This window comes from Nycticebus coucang, chromosome 6 (genome assembly GCF_027406575.1).
Source record: "Nycticebus coucang isolate mNycCou1 chromosome 6, mNycCou1.pri, whole genome shotgun sequence".
Lineage (NCBI taxonomy): Eukaryota > Metazoa > Chordata > Mammalia > Primates > Lorisidae > Nycticebus > Nycticebus coucang.
The window spans coordinates 45,020,178-45,039,790 of record NC_069785.1 but is presented as its reverse complement, the minus strand read 5'-3'; the positions used below and the strand labels follow the sequence as shown (position 1 = coordinate 45,039,790).

General features: G+C 35.6%; 1 protein-coding gene across 2 annotated transcripts in view; it reads left to right on the top strand.

Moving 5' to 3' along the window:
- The window catches only part of UBR1 (ubiquitin protein ligase E3 component n-recognin 1), a 151,550-nt gene that overhangs the window by 59,546 nt on the left and 72,391 nt on the right, over positions 1-19,613 (top strand). For both annotated transcript variants that reach the window (XM_053594091.1, XM_053594092.1), the window contains exons 13-25: positions 924-1,023; positions 1,594-1,722; positions 3,171-3,351; positions 5,350-5,411; positions 5,700-5,810; positions 6,536-6,601; positions 6,817-6,918; positions 9,506-9,569; positions 12,609-12,733; positions 14,476-14,528; positions 16,549-16,651; positions 17,797-17,845; positions 18,268-18,422. In XM_053594091.1, the coding sequence (XP_053450066.1) occupies positions 924-1,023; positions 1,594-1,722; positions 3,171-3,351; positions 5,350-5,411; positions 5,700-5,810; positions 6,536-6,601; positions 6,817-6,918; positions 9,506-9,569; positions 12,609-12,733; positions 14,476-14,528; positions 16,549-16,651; positions 17,797-17,845; positions 18,268-18,422 (1,300 nt within the window). The remainder of the gene's footprint in view (positions 1-923; positions 1,024-1,593; positions 1,723-3,170; positions 3,352-5,349; positions 5,412-5,699; positions 5,811-6,535; positions 6,602-6,816; positions 6,919-9,505; positions 9,570-12,608; positions 12,734-14,475; positions 14,529-16,548; positions 16,652-17,796; positions 17,846-18,267; positions 18,423-19,613) is intronic.

Genomic DNA, 19,613 nt, shown 5'->3' with positions numbered 1-19,613 from the left:
AGGTTGCTGTGAGGCCATGGCACTCTACTGAGGACGACATAGACTCTGTTTTAAAAAAAAAGAATATATTAAGACAAAACAGATCTCTAAGATATATTATTATTTCAAGTCCTAGCAACTTGGAATGAAAACAAATGTTTCCAATCCAACTTAGAAATAATTTAGTCTTTTATATACTTGAAAGATTTTTGTACCTCTTAATGTTATATCCTTCATCCAGGGTCTGGGCTATGAAAATCTGGAGGTAGAAAATCTTTTCCAGGGTGGTGCCTGTGGCTCAGTGAGTAGGGCGCCGGCCCCACATACCGAGGGTGGTGGGTTCAAACCTAGCCCCGGCTGAACTGCAACCAAAAAATAGCCGGGCTTTGTGGCGGGCGCCTGTAGTCCCAGCTGCTTGGGAGGCTGAGGCAGGAGAATCACGGAAGCCCAAGAGCTAGAGGTTGCTGTGAGTCCTGTGACATCATGGCACTTTACTGAAGGCGGTAAAGTGAGACTCTGTCTCTACAAAAAAAAAAAAAAAAAAAGAAAGAAAAAGAAAAAAATCTTTTCCAAATCTCCCTAGGGTGAAAGGATGTCAGCTAGTTCTTTGGATTGGTAGAAACAGTTGCAGGAAAGCTGTACCAGGCTTTTCTAGAGTCAGCTGTGGTAGGCCAGTTTGGTTCTAGGTTCACTTAACTTGGACAAACCTCTGAGGGGACAGTAAGTGAGAAGTCAAGCTTAGATTGATACCTTCCTCTGTGGAGCATTCATATTTTCCAGGTTGTATTTATAATAAAACAATAAATCTAGCTTTGCCCAACACCTCTAATTATTATAAGAAATGAGAATCCATAATTTTAGTAAAATAACGTTGTGTATAACCCTGAGAGCCTTAAATTTGTCTCAAAATAAGAACATGAAGTATTTCTTTCTTGAAATGATAGGTATATCTTGATCAGCAAGCCCACAATATGGACAGAGAGATTAAGAATGCAGTTCCTCGAAGGTTTTCGATCTTTTTTGAAGATTCTTACCTGTATGCAGGTATGATAATAATTCTATGCATTAGTAGGAGGAATTTATTTTAAGAACATTAACTCTCATTGTCTTCTTCCTTTTTAAAGCAAATTGTGGTTTTAATATGAGAATTGATTTAGCAAAGTAGAAATAAGATTTAAACATTGACTAACTGATCCTGCTTTAATAGATCTTTCTATATATTTTAGTTTACTACTGCTATTACTGTTACTGTTTATTGAATGCTTAATCATGTGACAAGTGTGTAATCATTTTACATGTATTGTTTCTTTTGAACCTCATTGCAATCTTATGAGGTATTACTATTATTCTCACTTTATATATAAGGGAGTTAAAGTCTAGAAATAATTTGCCCAGGGTCACACAGCTAGAAATGCTGAGATTTGCAGTCAGATACTCTGTCCCAGAGCTATACTCCTGGGAGGTAGGATTTGAACCTGGGAACTCTGACCCAGTAAAGCAAACAGGTTAAAATGTTATACATACATGAATGTGAATCCTGACAATTTAATATTTTCCAATAGAGTAAGGCAAAGAGGCCCATATAAGTATATGTTGACCCTTATTTTCTTGCAGGGAATGGAAGAAATCAGAAGACAGGTTGGGCAGCACATTGAAGTAGATCCTGACTGGGAGGCTGCCATTGCTATACAGATGCAGTTGAAGAATATTTTACTTATGTTTCAGGAGTGGTGTGCTTGTGATGTAAGTGAAACTTGTTTGTGGAACCAGTGCCTCTTTAAGTTCTTCAGTGGTTATTAATAGTGTAGTTCTATGTCAGACCTTCTTTAATGTAAAGTTTTAATTATTTACAGTAGTTTCTCATATATTTGAATTTGTCTTATTAAATTTAGGAGGAAAATCCTGTATTTTATACTTACTTAGAAAATGTAATCCTTGGTAGTTTTGCATATTTGAGGGAATAGCAGGGTTTAAAAAAAATACACATAGAGAGAGAGAGTGAAAGAAAGAGTGTGCACCAAAAATATATAAACACGTTTTAAGAAAGGACAAAACTGTATCAAAACTCTACTCAATGTATACCAGTAAGAAAAGATGATTACAAGTCATGTTTGAGCATCTCTTGTAATTGCAGAAGTCAAATGTTACTTGCGTATTACATTTTTAGTACAGTTTTTTCCTTTCTTGAAATATGTATACATGTTTTGGGCCCTGTATATATTTTTAAAAATGTTTACAGACATTTATTTAGGACCACATAAACTTTTTTTTTGGAGACAAGGTTCCACTCTGTCACCCAAGCTGTAGTACAGTGATGTGATCATAGCTCACTGTAATCTTGAACTCCTGGGCTCAAGCAAACCTCCTGTCTCAACATCCCAAGTAGCTGAGACTACATGTGTAAGTCACCAACCTGGTTAAAGAATTTTTTTAGAAATGGTGTTTTGTTGCATTGTCCAGGCTATGCTTAAACTCCTGGGGTCAAGTGATCCTCCCTCTTTGACCTTGTAAAGGTGTGCACACCACCACACCCAGCTAATTCTTAAATTTTTTGTAAGAGACGGGGTGTTGCTATGTTGCCCAGGCGGGTCTTGAACTCATGGCTTCAAGTGATCCTCCCCTGAGCCACCACGCTTGGCAATGATATACATTAACTCTTGAAGCAGTGTGTTGACTACGTTATTACCCTTTCAACCCTTATACTGTGAATCAGTATATTCACATGACAATGCCAGGGCATATTTTTAGTTCAGATGCTTTTTAATTCTATCCATAAATCCTTTTATTTATTTACTGCCTGAACAGGAGTTGTATTTGCCCTTATTTGGTTTTTTTTATTCTATATCTCTGTCTAGCGAGCATCTTCTTCTCATCTTTTCCCATACCTAAGTTTTACATAGTTTTTCCGTCCCCCACAAAAGCTGCTTTCACAAGTATGTCTTTCCAAAAATTCTTTGTTTTTGCCCTCTAAGAGCAATGAGTTTGTACTATTTATAGAGTACTTAAACTTTTTAACTTTGATTGTAAGTTTTATGTGTATATCTTTGATTTCCTACTGGTTAACAGATCCTGTGGAGGTGGCCTAGTACACAGAGAACAATTTTATGCTCATATTTAGTAAATATTTATTGAATGATGACTAGTAAAGTAGACAACTTGTTGGCTGATTTGAGCTTTTATTTTCCTTTTAGGAAGAACTTTTACTTGTGGCCTATAAAGAATGTCACAAAGCTGTGATGAGGTGTAGTACAAATTTCGTATGTGGTAGCAAGACGGTTGTACAGTTGTGTGGCCATACTTTGGAGACTAAGTCCTACAGAGTGTCTGAGGATCTTGTAAGCATACATCTGCCACTGTCTAGGACTCTTGCTGGTGAGTGAGTGTTTTTTGCTTATTGCATTTTTTTATTAGTTCTGTTTTCTAGACATTCAAAGTAGTAGAATAATTTCTATTTTCTTCTGTGCTCAGTATGTACAGACTCTATTTAAGGATGCTTGTTTATCTCGACCTTTTTTTATCTGGGTCAGCTAATAGATTCATATGGCATATATACTGAAGGACTACATGGTAACTCATCACCCATCCAAATTTAAATATAAAATCTTGTTGCCGGTTTCTAACCCTCCTCTCTGCCCAGTTTCACTAGTATATTGTCCATACATATCATTGTTCCTCTGCTACTAAAAGGAAGAAATCATAGATTTTCTTTAATCCTTTGCATTTCCATATAAATTGGCCCCTCATCTGTCAGGTGTTTTCTTTTTTAACAACTTTATTAAGGATATAATTTTATATTTTTCATTGTGAAATATAACAAAATTTACCATTTTAACCATTGTTAAGTGTACAGTTCAGTTGCACTAAAGCTTTTCACATTGTTATGCAACAACACCATCCATCTCCAGAACCTTTTCATCTTTCAAAAGTCGAACTTCAAAACTGAAATGTAATAATAATATTACTAAATAACAACTCCTTGTTTCCTCCTCCTCACAGTGCCTGGCAACCACCACTCTACTTTATACCTTTAGGAATTTGTTTGCTCTAGCTACCTCATATAAGTAGAATCATATACACAATATTTGTCCTTTTGAGATTGGCTGATTCCACTTAGCAAAATGTCTGCAAGGTTTATGTTGCAGTATGTGTTAGAATTTCCTTTCTTTTTAAGGCTGAATAATACTCCATTGTATATATGTATTGCATTTTGTTCATTCATTCATCCACTGCTGGATATTTAGGTTGCTTCCACCTTTGGGGGATTGTGAATAATGCTGTTATGAACATGAGCATGTAATTGTCTGTTCAAGTTCTTGCTTTTTTACTTTTTGGAAGTATATACTTAGATGTGGAATTTCTGGGACTCTGAGAATTCTTTAATTTTTTTTTAATTTTTAAATTTTTTGAGGAACCACCATGTTGTTTTCTATAGCAGCTACCTCATTTTACATTCCCATCATCAGTGTACAAGTATTGCAATTTCTTGGCGTCCTTGCCAACACTTGTATGCCTACACTTGTTATTTTCTGGTTTTTTGATAATAGCCATTCTAATGGGTGTGAAGTTGTATCTCATTATGGTTTTGATTTGCATTTTCTCAATGGTTAATAATTTTTGAATATCTTTTCATATGCTTATTGGCTATTTGTGTATCTTTGGAGAAATGTCTTTTCAAATGCTTTGCCCATTTCTTAATGAGATTGTTATTTTATTTTTGCAGTTTAGTTATGAGTTCTTTATGTATTTTGGACAGAACTGCTTATCAGATATGTAATTTGCAGATATTTTTTTCCCATTCTGTGGGTTGCCTTTTTACCCTGTTGATAATGTCTTTTGATGCACAATAGTTTTAGATAAAGTATGGCTTGTCTGTTTTATCTTTCTGGTATCATATCTACAAGCTCTGTCAAATTCAATGTCATGAAGCCCTTTCTCTATGTTCTCTGCTAAGAGTTTTATTTTATAGCTTTAGCACCTTTGTTTAGGTCTTTGATACATTTTAAGTTGACATTTATATATGGCATAATTGACATCATGTGATTTTATATTCTTTTTTGATTTTTAAAATATGTAGGTTAATTTTCCCTTTTTTCATGCTTGATTAAGAGCAGAGTAAACATACCTTAAAAGGCAGCATGTTATTTTTAATGATGTTTGAGCACATCATGCACAGTGTAGGATTTTAAGTATGTTAATAATATTATGTTTCCAAATTAGAAATAAAAACTCCGTATTTTAGAGTAGTATTTCTAAACTCAGTGAGCATACATTTAAATCATACAAGTTTCCAAACTCAGTGAATTAACTAGTTAACATATTTGACTGGGTTTTAAATGACTTTCTCGTTTTCTCTTTTTTTTTTAACTTTAGGTCTTCATGTGCGTTTAAGCAGGCTGGGTGCTGTTTCAAGACTGCATGAATTTGTGCCTTTTGTAGGTGACTCTGCTATTGATTTGCTTGTGTTTTATTTCTAAATATCTCTTGGTTGATTGTTGGGAAGGAAAATATTTTGAAACTCTCCTGAATAATTTCTACTTAGTAATTTTATGTCTGTATGGACATAATAGTGCATTGAAATCTGAATCACAGGGACTTAGAAGTCATCTACTTGAAGCCCATTTGTTTTATAGATGAGAGAACTGGTGAATATGTAGTGCCATAACCTTAAAACACGTCCGATTCCTGTGAGAAATAATGAAATTGACCTCACTCTGTTTCAGGAGGACTTTCAAGTAGAGGTGCTAGTGGAATATCCTTTGCGTTGTCTGGTATTGGTTGCCCAGGTTGTTGCTGAGATGTGGCGAAGAAATGGGCTCTCTCTCATTAGCCAGGTATTATGGCAGGGTCTGATATTCACATTGATGAATGTGTTCATTTTCTGATTTTTTTTTCTTTTATACAATTTTGCCCTAGATCCCTACATTTTGCTGAGTATTTTTGTCTGTTCTCTTGTATAAACTCTTAGAAATAAAAGTTCTAGGGACCATACAGACATTTCTCCTTTTTTTCTATTTACCATTCTATTTGAATTATAAAAACTAGTGTACTTGAGTAGATAGATGAGGTGAAAGCTGGTGCTACTACCGGAAGCCTCCTCATTGACATAGCTCTTTTTTGATTACCTTACTTAGAGCCCTCTAGTCTTCTCACCATTTTTCTTAATCAAAGGCCACCTTATTATTTTTCCTTCTGTCTTAGAGCAAATATGGAGAAGTATATTTCCTAAAAGATAGGGATGTATGACTTTTAAAGTGATCATTTGGAAGAGAGATAGTATTTGAGCATAGAAATTGGTTTTGGCAGTTTTTGGCCAGGGCTGGGTTTGAACCCACCACTTCCTGTATATGGGGCTGGCGCCCTACTCCTTGATCCCATGTCATATTTCTTTTCTTTATCCTCACAATTCCTTTAACATGATTCATAGATTTCCAACTTATTTTTGCCACTAAGAATTTCTAGGGCTTTCTAGCTTAAAGTTTTAAGATTAGATTTTATTGAAAATTTTGCTTGAAATAAAATAATAATTTTAGCATGTGTTCTACCTTTAATTTTATAGGTATTTTATTACCAAGATGTTAAGTGCAGAGAGGAAATGTATGATAAAGATATTATCATGCTTCAGGTACCTATTTAAATTGTTTCTGATATTTAACTCTCTTATATTCCTTGTCATAAGAGAAGATATTGTAATTATTTTCAACTTTTTCTCATCTTCTGTAAAAAATGAACTTACTAAATTATCTTCTGGAAACTTTATCATTTAATGACAATCCTATAAGAGACAAAATGTTTCTTCATTTAATACACAAGAAATAGGATGCTGGGTTTCTTTTACAGATTGGTGCATCTTTAATGGATCCTAATAAGTTCTTGTTACTGGTACTTCAAAGATATGAACTTGCTGATGCTTTTAAGAAGGCCATATCTACAAAAGACCAGGTAAGCAGCAGAAACTGATATGAGAATTAATGCCAAAGAAAATATTCTTACTATTTTAGTTGTACTGTGTTTCTTAATTAAACATCCAAAAATCACCTGTATATATACATATATGTGTGTGTATATATAACTTGCATATATACATATAATCTTTTTACTCTAGAAAAATTAGAATATGTAGATTAACAAAGAGAAAAGTAACCAAATGAAGCACTGCCTTCTGGAAATGATTGCCTTTTTCCCTTTTGGAGACAGGGTCTTGCCCAGGCTGAAGTGCAGCAATAAGATCATAGCTCATGTAGATTCATTCAAACTCCTGGGTTCAAATGATCCTCCTGACTCAGACTCCCAAGTAGCTGGGATATAGGTGAATGCCACCATGCCCAGCTATTTTTATTTTTCCTTTTTGTAGAGATAAATTTGCTTTGTTGTTAAGACTGGTCTTATACTCCTGGCCACAGGCAATACTCATGCCTCAGCCTCCCAAAGTGCTAGGATTGTAGGCATGAGCCACTGTGCCTGGCCAAAATGATAACTTTTTGGTGTGTTGTTTGCTTTTAAAGCAAAAATTGTGTCATTCTGTATGTGCTGTTTTATAATCTTCTCTCTGTGCCTAACAAAATATTGTGATGTGTTTTTTTCTTGTCATTAAATAGACATGCAACTGTATCATCAATTTTTAAATTATTTTTAATAACTGTATAGTATTACACTATATGAATGTATTATATGTAGTACTTTAATTTCCTGTTACCAAAGAGAGGTTTTTCTAGAAAAACCTGTTAGAAACATCTGTACCTCTATGTTTAAACATTTGTCTAATAATTTTGTTAAGATAAATTATTAGAAGTGGATTTGCTGGATGAAGCAGGCTGTTCTTAAGACTTTTAATACATATTGTCATATTGCTCTCAGAAGGTTATTCCTATTTAAACTCTTTCTTGGAGTGTACGTCTGTAGTGGCACTGATATTTTTTTTTTTTTTTTTTCCCCCGTAGAGACAGAGTCTCACTGTACCGCCCTCGGTAGAGTGCCGTGGTGTCACATGGCTCACAGCAACCTCTAACTCTTGGGCTTACGCGATTCTCTTACCTCAGCCTCCCGAGCAGCTGGGACTACAGGCGCCCGCCACAACGCCCGGCTATTTTTTTTTTTGTTGCAGTTTGGCCGAGGCTGGGTTTGACCCCGCCACCCTCGGCATATGGGGCCGGCGCCCCACTCACTGAGCCACAGGCGCCGCCCCTTTTTTTTTTTTGAGACAAAGTCTTACTACGTCACCCTCGGTAGAATGCTGTGGCGTTACAGCTTACAGTAACTTCCAGCTCTTGGATTTAAGCAATTCTCTTGCCTCAGCCTCCCAAGTAACTGGGACTACAGGCACCTACCACAATGCCCAGTTGTCATTGTTGTTTGGCAGGCCTGGGTTGGAACTCACCAGCTTTGGTGTATGTGGCTGGCGCCCTAGCCTCTGAGCTACAGGCACCAAGCCTGGCACTGATATTTTTAATCTTGATTGTCTCATAGATGAAAGATAATATTTTAGCTTGCACTTCTTTGTCAGTGAAATTAACCATGTTTTCATTTTTATTGGCCTTTTTTCTTCTTTTAGGCAGTGAGCTATCTGTTCTTGTCCTTTACCTTTCTTCTGTTTTTTGAAAAGCTCCCTATTTAGTAAGGATATTAATTCTTCGTTTATTATATTTGTGAGTTTTTTTTTTTTTTTTTTTTACAATTTGTAATTTGCCTCTTGGTGTTTTGTCACATCTTTATTATTTTAATATTAGAAGTATAAGCTTATAAAGTAGCCTTTGACTACTTCAAATTCATGAAATCACATTATTTTAGTCTTTGAAATTAGAAGGGGCCAGTGTATATAAAATTCAGAGTTAATTTTAGTTGTGTTTTACACTTAATGAAAATGAATATTTGATTTGATAAGGGGTATGTTAAGAAGAGTACTCTCACTATAACTTAAATTTATTTGAATCTACTTTTCTCACTAATCTAGATAAGGAGGAAGCTTATGGGGCGGCGCCTGTGGCTCAGTTGGTAAGGCGCCGGCCCCATATACCGAGGGTGATGGGTTCAAACCCGGCCGCGGCCAAACTGCAACCAAAAAAAAAAATAGCCGGGCGTTGTGGCGGGCGCCTGTAGTCCCAGCTACTCCGGAGGCTGAGGCAAGAGAATCGCTTAAGCCCAGGAGTTGGAGGTTGCTGTGAGCTGTGTGAGGCCACGGCACTCTACCAAAGGCCATAAAGTGAGACTCTGTCTCTACAAAAAAAAAAAAAAAAAGGAGGAAGCTTATAATAGAGGAAGACTTAAAGCTTATTTGTTGACTTAAAACTATATGAAGAATAATGATAAAACAATGACAATGTTTAACAATTGAGTTCTTATTATGTGTCAGGTAGTATGAAATTTGTTGAATTTGATATCAGAAAGGGAGCTATTTCACATTGTAACTATCTGTGCTGTGTTCTGAACGAAAATACTGGACTGGATGGACTGTGAGTCTGATCTAGACATGGATGTTTTATGGAGGCTTGTGGTTCTTATATAACTAATTTATTCTTTTTCAATTCTGTAGGATTTGATTAAACAGTATAATACATTAATAGAAGAAATGCTTCAGGTCCTCATCTATATTGTGGGTAAGATTAAAACAAAATGTTTTGAAGTAGGACATGTTTTACTTTTTAGAGAGACAATTTAAATGACAGTGCTTAGAAACCAACTTTGAAAAAACACAGATATTACATCTTGATTTTCAATACCTGATTAAGGTCTGATATATAAACGCAGTTAGAAATGTATCAAAAACTGTGTGTATGGAGGTTGCTGTGAGCTGTGTGATGCCATGGCACTCTACCGAGGGCCATAAAGTGAGACTCTGTCTCTACAAAAAAAAAAAAAAAAAAACTGTTGTGTTTTTTTTGAGATATGCACATATATATATGAAATTTTAAATGTAACACAGGTATAAGTAAAATATATTTTCACTATATCATTCTCTTAAATTACTTTGTGCAAATATTGATCATGTTGAGCTTTGTTAAGTTTACTTAGGGAAAGGAAAAAGAGTGTTCTTTGCCAGAAAAATAATTCTTACCAAGGTATTACGACATGAACCCATAGAAATGTTTTATAATTCAGCTGAAATTAACATAACTACTCCTTGCAGAAACACTAGGTTCCACCCTATTGAATACAAATATACACTATATCATAGTCTGTTAATTTTACTAGCTGGGTTCATCCATTGCCATCATCTTTTTCTTGACTTCTCATTCTGGTTTATATCTTTCATTTTATTGCACCAGACACTGTTTTGTTTTAATATTCCCTGGATTCTAGTTGTTAGCTAAGTCTGTAAACATGGGTTCATTTTACTTTTTTGTGAGAGAGCTAGTTACTGGACTAGCTGCTTGTCTGAGCAGAGAGTGTATTAAGCCTTTATTACTGAGACTTAAATCTTCCAGGCTGCTAATTCTTCCTGTCCAGAGTATGCTAATAAGAAACTGGCAGGGAAAAATAGGTAAATTGAAAAGGTGTAAAATACTTTGAAGTTGATTATATACTTTATTAAATTCTAAAAACTTGAGGGAAATTTTTGTTTCTCCTTAGAATATTATATGAAGAATTTCTAATAGTGTAGTATATTTTACCATTCTATTTTGACTGTTTTATTATAGCTACTATTATTTTAGTGTTTTTGTGTTTACCTGAATTTATTGGGGTTTTGCTTCCTTGTGCTTTGATTTTTAATTAATACTATATTCCTAAGTTCATTACTTTCAAGAGTGAACATTTTTGTTTAAAAAAATTAAACAAATTAAAAAAATTAAACTCCATACTGAACCTCAGAGTCAAAACATTCTATAATAGACATACTCTTATCTGACCATGTGAATGTTACTTTCTTTGCATTATTATTATTATTGCTTAATATTTCAATGCAGCAATTGTCTGATTTGTTTTCTGAATGTATTTATTGTCATTCATTCTTTACAAGGTTTTTGTTTCTAGTCCTCATCTTAAACGTTGTTATTGTTATTAAATTTTAAGCCTTTTTAATTCTGTGAAGGCAAAAGTGGAAACCTAGTAAACACATGTATATGTAAAAAAAATTATCTCTGATTTTATAATGGAAAAAATATTAAGAAATAGAAAAATATCTGGAGCTGAGCATGGTGGCTCACTCCTGTAATCCTAGCACTCTGGGAGGCTGACATGGTAGGATCTCTTAAGCTCATGAGTTCAAGACCAGCCTGAGCAAGAGTGAGACCCCATCTCTACTAAAAATTAGCTAGCTATTGGCTTGGCGCTTGTAGCTCAGCAGCTGGGGCGCCAGCTACATGCACTGGAGCTGGTGGGTTCGAATCCAGCACAGGCCTGCCAAACAACGGTGACAACTACAACCAAAGGATAGCTGGACATTTTGGAGGGTGCCTGTAGTCTCAGCTACTTGGGAGGCTGAGACAGAAGTCACTTAAGCCCAAGAGTTGGAGGTTGCTGTGAGTTGTGATGCCATGGCACTCTGCCCAGGGTGACATAATGAGACTGTGTCTCAAAAAAAAAAAAAGAAGAAGAAGAAGAAAAGAAAAATTAGCTGGATGTTTTGGCAGGTGCCTGTAGTCCCAGCTACTCGGGAGGCTGAGGCAGGAGAATTATTTGAAACTAGTAGTTTGAGGTTTCTGTGAGTTCAGTTTGATGCCATGGCACTGTAGCCTGGACAAGAGAGTGAGACTGTCTCAAAAAAGAGAAGAAAAATATCTGTATTAGGAATTAGAAGATCTAATCTTAGCCTTCCTATCAACTGTCAGGAACATGCCATTTACATTCTTTGGATCTCAAAGTCCTGATTTGAATAATGTAGAGGTAATGTTATTCTTTGGCAAATTTGTAGAATTCAACAGATCTCTTAGGCAAGAGGTTTCTTTCTTTGTAACACTCTTGGCCACCATCACAGGACTTTGCACAGATATTGTAGTGTTGAAAATCAGTAGTGACATGAGGCCAGACAATGAAAGCTTTTTTGAGGCTACAGGAATTATATTCTGTTGACACCAGGACATTTTTACACTTGTCATTCGCCAATACATGTTACTGTTAACCCATAAAGACTTTTTTTTTTTTTGCAGTTTTGGCTGGGGGCAGGTTTGAACCCACCACCTCTGGTATATGGAGCTGGTGCCCTACTCCTTAAGCCACAGGCACCACCCATAAAGACATTTTTAAGTATTTTGTTTTTGAGTTTTCACTTTGTTCTTTCTTAAATAACAAGTAGAGACAAAATTGAGGAAGATCTTGAAAGAAAAGCTATTCAGTGATGGCCACTGCTCATTCAGATGCCATCTGCCATGTTTCTGGATTAGAAACACATGCTAATTTAATCGAAGGGCCTTTTTTATTATGTGTATGTGTATATATACGTATGTATATATGTGTTTGTGTGTATGTGTGTATAAGTAAGCTAAAACAAAGGCCTAGCTTCTCTTTCATTTATTTCAGTTTTCTTCCCACTGACTTTCTCACAAATAAATTCTGATCCAGCTTTGGGAACATGTTCAAATGATTTTCAGTCTGTCTCTCATAGACTTAATTTAATGTACTTTTTGGTGTGTAAAGTGCTCCAGGTGGGTCGAGATTTAAGCAGAAAGCAATTATTCTACTTTTTATTATTTTATTAGGAGAGCGTTATGTACCTGGAGTGGGAAATGTGACCAAAGAAGAGGTCACAATGAGAGAAATTATTCACTTGCTTTGCATTGAACCCATGCCACACAGTGCCATTGCCAAAAATTTACCTGAGAATGTAAGTCCAGTTTTGCTTTTTTCCCCATTCACCTCAAGATGGAATAGTTTTTTTTTTTCCTTTGATTGAAGGCTACTTCAAAATTTTAGGAAAATTTGTTGAAAAGCTCTATATTACTACCTTATTGGTATAAACCACTCACCCATCATCCTTTAGTGCTATAAATTTTAATTCTGGGAGAAACTCCTTCACTTTTTATTTAAAATAAGATTTCTCCAGAAGCAAAGGAGGAGCTCCCTAAAATACTAAAACTGTTTAAGGGGTGTGTTAATCTGGTTCTTCTGAGAAGCAGATCTCACGACAAAAACATTACGATTTTATTAAAGAAAATGGTGAGGGAGCTATCAGATTATGACAAAAGTCTAACTCCCAGTGAAATAAAGGGGGAAGATTAAATAAAAGCATTCCAGACTGCTGGGCTTTGGCACCTTCTTCTATGTCTCCCAGGATGAGCCTGCTTTTGTATCTTTGCCTGGCTCATTGTCTGGGAGCAGCAGATGAAAAGCTTGGCCTTGGTGTGACCAGAGCACAGTAACCTAGGCACGTGGTCATTTACGCTTCCTGTAATTAGAGATCTGCAGGGTGCATTTTCATGGCTGTCACCAGGTGGTATTTTTGTTTTCTTATATTTAGAGATTGAAATAATAGTCCTAAAGCTTATGAGTCTCATATTTTTTCCTCGGAGATTTGAATATGAATTAGAAAAGTGATTCGTCAAAAAGAAGTATACTTATCTGTGCTATCAAGGCTTTCCAGAAAGGTAAAATAGGGATAAGCTTTGACTATTGGTCATTCTCCCCACCCCTCAAATCATTTGTATCTTCTAGTTTTATTGTTAACTGATTCTCAAACTCCAGTCATTTGGTTTATCACCTTTGTAATTTTGTATATCTGTCTACCAATTTCTTATTATTACATTTTATTAATAATAGCAACTCACATTTTCCTTAGCACCTTTCTTAGTAATATTTGTGAAACAGTAGGCTTGACATTCTATATCATTTTCCCTGATGCATATTAAGATAAGTAAATAACTTCAAATTTTTTAAAAATCCATGATTTTGTGGCACCAAAATAATTTCACATACCAGTAATAATATACAATATACTTTGTAAAATGAAGATGCTTTAAGGCATTCTCCAACTTTTTGCTGCTTACCCTGAGTACATTTTTAAAAACAGGAGTTAAATATCTTAATTTTTATAAGGCCATACGTGTCTATGAACTTACTATAGTATCTTGATTAGGTTCTTGCCCTGATTTTAAATGACTTCATAAAAAACAGTGTCTAGTTTTAAGGAAAACTTCAGGCAAATAAAAAAATATATATAATTGAAAACCATAGAATATATTAGGAGATCTAGACATGTGTTTTGCTCTAGATTACTAGTTGGATCCCATTTATTGTTACCTTGATTTAGGGATTTGTACAGCAAAAGCATGTGCTTAAATGATGTGGATGATGAACATACTACTTAAAGAAAAGCTTTTCTTTAAACTATTAGTAATAATGTGTGTCTGTGCTCATGTGCAGGCTTCTGTGCACGCTATGTATGTGTGCACATATGAAGGCAAACTTAGATTTCTTTCTCATATAGTTTATACATTGGTCCTATAAAGAAATTGGTCTTCTAAAACATAACTGATTTTAGACCTATTTTTTATGGTAGATATTGGTCTTTTAAAAATTAAAATTGCTTATTAAATGAAAGTAAAAATGACAAAAATATTGTTTCAACAGGAAAATAATGAAACTGGCTTAGAGAATGTCATAAACAAAGTGGCCACATTTAAGTAAGTGCTTAATATTTATGCTTATTGTTAGAGGTAGATTGATCTCTATTCTTTATCTTTGGAATACTTTATAGAAGCTCTGAAGTTTCTGCCTAAACTCCCAAGAGTAAGTAAGAATGGAGTACAGATTAGGAGGGGTGAGAATGAGGTGGACATAGTAGGTACTTAGTGCATGTTCACTGAAGAAATAATTGTTTTGGGCAGGTGAATGAGAACTATCCATTTGTGACATTAGGTGATTTTAGATAGCAAGTAAACCTTTCTTACAGTCTCTTTCCCATAACTTCATATATTGTTCTATGCATTTTTATTTTATATGCTAATTTTTATCTTTTTTCTAGTAGAGTTAAAACAGTAATTTATACTTCTTTCATTCTTTGAGGTATATAAAATGGGAATAATATATATTTCTTTTTTTTTTTGTAGAGACAGAGTCTCACTTTATCGCCCTCGGTAGAGTGCCGTGGCATCACACAGCTCACAGCAACCTCCAACTCCTGGGCTTAAGCGATTCTCTTGCCTCAGCCTCCCGAGTAGCTGGGACTACAGGCACCCGCTACAACGCCCGGCTATTTTTTGGTTTGCAGTTCAGCCGGGGCCGGGTTTGAACCCGCCAACCCCCGTATGTGGGGCCGGCGCCTTACTGACTGAGTCACAGGCACCACCCTGGGAATAATATTTTAATTATATTCTTGGAATTTGAAAAATTGATACTGGTAGTGAATTTCTAATTACTATTGTGTTTATTGCTAAATACTAGTTTCAAATAACTTTTAAGCTAGTATGTCGCTTTTCTTATGCTCTAATAATATTAGTGAAATATTTGACTTAAGAATTGGATGGAGGCGGCACCCGTAGCTCAGTGGGTAGGACGTAGGCCACATATACCAAAGCGGGTTCAACCTAGCCCAGGCCACTAAACAGCAGTGACAACTGAAAGAATAGCCAGGTGTTATGGCAGGGGCCTGTAGTCCCAGCAACTTGGGAGACTGAGGCAAGAGAGTCACTTAAGCCCAAGAGTTAGAGGTTGCTGTGAGCTGTAACACCATAGCACTCTACCAAGGGAGACATAGTGAGACTGTCTCAAAAAAAAAAAAAAAAAAAATGGATGGAAACTAAAAGCTATTTAATGTTCAGAACAAATATGGTATAGTCCTTTTGACTTTAATGATTTCCTTATAGTACTGTGTAGAGGATTCTGTATATTTTTATTTGCGGCTTGCTATGGATATGATGTCTCAGGCGGTGCCTGTGGCTCAAAGGAGTAAGGCACCAGCCCCATATGCCAGAGGTGGTGGGTTCAAACCCAGCCCCAGCCAGAAACTGCAAAAAAAAAAAAAAAAAGGGATATATGTCTCCCTACCATTTTAGATTTGACCTTAGACAATATAGCATGCTTTAGTTGAACAGACAACCTTTAGGCTTGAAAATCTATAAAGGAAGCCTTGGAGATTTAAGTAGGGTATGGGGATCAGGTCTAGATAGAACAAATTTCCCCAGACGAGTTTGAATTTCATAATTATAAAACACAGCATATCTATTATTGGGACTCACAGTGTAGGTTTCAGTTTTACTATTGGAATGAAATTTATCATTCACATTAAGAAAGCTAAATGAGCTGTAATTACGTATTTTTCTGTATATTTTGACTTTCAGATGTTTAAGTTTTTGTTTTTTGTTTTTTTCTGTATTTTATATTTTAAGAACATTGAAGTTCAGCTCGGCGCCGGTGGCTTAAGCAGCTAAGGCCACATACACCTGATCTGTCAGGTTTGATCTAATCCAGCCTGGGCCCGCCAAAAAACAATGACGGTTGCAGCCAAAAAATAGCCAGGTGTTGTGGCAAGTGCCTATAGTCCCAGCTACTTGGGAGGCAGAGGCAGGAGAATTGCTTGACCCCAGGAATTGGAGGTTGCTGTGAGCTGTGATGCCACAGCACTCTACCCAGGGTAACAGCTTGAGGCTCTGTCTCAAAAAAAAAAAGAACATTGAAGTTCATGTGTGTTTTCCATCTGTTTAGGAAGCCAGGTGTATCAGGTCATGGAGTTTATGAACTGAAAGAGGAATCATTGAAAGACTTCAATATGTACTTTTATCATTACTCTAAAACACAGCATAGCAAGGTAAGAAAAGTATCTCTTTCAATAAATAAACCTAAAATGCTTTATTGCTTTTCAGCTCCACAGAAAATTTCCTGATTTTTTTTTTTTGTGTGTGTGTAGCTTGCTGTAGGTTCTCATAATAGTGGGCATTATCTCACCCAGGAAATTAAAGTTGAGTTAGTAATGTTATCTACTATAGGCAATATTCAGATTTTCCTGATTATACCAAAAATGTTCTTTTTTTTTTTTTTTTTTTTTTGTGGTTTTTGGCCGGGGCTGGGTTTGAACCCACCACCTCTGGCATATGGGACCAGTGCCCTACTCCTTGAGCCACAGGCGCCGCCCCAAAAATGTTCTTTATAGTTGGTTATCTCAGGAAGGAGGGTTCAGTCAAGCTTCATATACTTTTTGATAGCTCACTTCATTTGTTGTCAGGTTTCTATAGTCTCCTTTAATTTAGGATAGTTGATTTGCCTTTTTTGTCTTTTAATATTGACATTTCTGTGGAGTACAGGCTGGTTTCTTAGAATACTCTTCCTTTGTCTAGATGTATTCTTATGATTAAATTCAAGGTAAACTGCTCTTTCACGTGGGATAGACTGCAGTAGCCTCATTATAGCTCACTGCAAGTTCAGATTTCTGGGTTCAAGTGATCCTCCTGCCTCAGCTTCCTCACACTCGACTTATTTCTTCTATTTTTGGTGGAGATGGGATCTCACTGTTGCTCAGGCTGGTCTCAAAAGTTACACACTCTGTGGCAAGAGTACTATATAGGTGATAGATAGATTGCATCACATCAGCAGGCACATAATATCTGTTCCTCCCATGAAGGATAATGTTAAGTATGATCACTGAGGGTGGTGTCTGGCTTTGTCCTTATAAAGTGAATAATTCACAGCTCATTGTACATAATAGGCACTAGGTAAATGTTTTGACTTAAAAGAATGGGGACTAAGTTATTGATGAAGGATGTTCCTCATCTATTTTGCAGTAGTTTTTTCTAGGATGGCCATTTTGTTTCTAAGACAAGGAAGCATTCTGAATACATGCTTCAGTATATAAAACATTTTAATAGGTGGTTGAGTCTTTCCTGCCTGCTTTCAAATATTTCATTTGTTTCATGCTTGCAAAGCAGTATATTTAATGGTAGGTTTTTTTTTTACTAGGCAGAACATACGCAGAAGAAAAGGAGAAAACAAGAAAACAAAGATGAAGGTAAAACATGAGATTCTGAACTGACTAATTTTGACTGTTTTCTGTAGTTTTGTGTTAGCAAAGCATTTTGGTTTTGTTTTCATTAATTTTTGAGAGTAGACAGCTAGAGGAAGTGGAAAGAGCCTTTTGTTTCTCGTTCATATATTAAGGTGCAATTGATATTAGCAGTGATAGAATCTTAAATTGATAGCAAATGGAGTTTATTTGGGGGAACCACCATAGTAACTCACATTGATATTTTCAGTACTTTAAGGGTAGTAAAACTGACACTGATATTTTCAGTATTTCAAGGGTAGTAAAAAAAAATCACATATACTGTTCTGTGTGTAATCTATTGTTTTTTGACATTTGCAATTTAGTACATAGGTTAACCCAAGTAAAAATGTTTTTCTCTTTTCTCATTCATCCCCCGCCCCTTATAGCATTGCCACCACCACCACCTCCTGAATTCTGCCCTGCTTTCAGCAAAGTGGTTAACCTTCTCAACTGTGATATCATGATGTACATTCTCAGGACCATATTTGAGCGGGCAATAGATACAGATTCTAACTTGTGGACTGAAGGGATGCTCCAAATGGTATGTATTGATACTTGAAATGTATTCTCTATGTCGAGTCCTAGAGTTTTTACGGATCTAAGATCTCTGGTCTGACTTCCATCAGAACTACATCTGTAGCACCTTAGTTAGACCTAGAGGTCATTAAAATAGCTCCACATGGCACAGATTTCCTGAGTGATATATCCTCTTATAGCATCTTTACTCTTTAGAATCATTACTGTTTAATAAACTCCTCAAAAATTAAAAAAAAAAAAGCCTTACTCATGCTAATAATACATTGGCATGTAATCATTGCATTGTGGTTTTTTTTAAATATTTTTAAATTTACATTTATTAATGTTACAAGGAAGTAGTATAATAAAGACTTGAAGACAGATCTACGCTTGAGTTCTGAGTTCTACTACTTCCTACTTAGCAAAATATAATTTTCTCATCATAAAGTGGGTATAAGTGTAAATTATTCATAGTTAGAATTAGCTCAAGTGGAAGCAGCTATTTTTTTCCGTGATACTGTTATAGGTAAATTACTTAATTATACCACTTTGTGGTAGCTATGACTGGATATTTATTTAGTACCTGCCTAACTAAATTTCCTTTTTTCTTTGGGTATTATTGGTATTATTGGAGCTTATCAACCTCTACATGCTATCATGCTGTATGCATTTCTCAAGTTTTATTATAATAGTGATAAATACATGCAGCTTTTTAAGTTTCAAATCATAGAGACATATTTGAAATAAAGTTAAGACTTCTGTTCCTGTCTCCTACACAGGAGATAAGCACTAGTAAAATTTTGTATGTTGTAGAATTCATTCCACATTAGCACATATAAGTCTGCCTCATTCTTGATAGTGCATACTGCATTGTCTGGATATGCTAAAATGTATTTAACTAGTTTCCTATTAGAGATTCAGGTTGTCTTTGCTGTAACAAAAAAACACCAAAATGAACATCCTTATACAAATATTTTTTGCAAACTTGAAAGAGTATGTCTGTCATACTTATTTCTAATACTAGGCTTCTACCCTTACATTTTTGATAGGTATTTTTTAACTGACCTCCAAAAATGTTACACCGGTTTACTTCCTATCACCAGTGTGGTCAAAATTGCTTGCCTGCTTCCTAACACCGTTGCCAGCTCTGTTTTACTAAACTATAAAACTTTTGCCACTCTCATAGGTGAAAAATAGGATGATCGTATTTAAACTC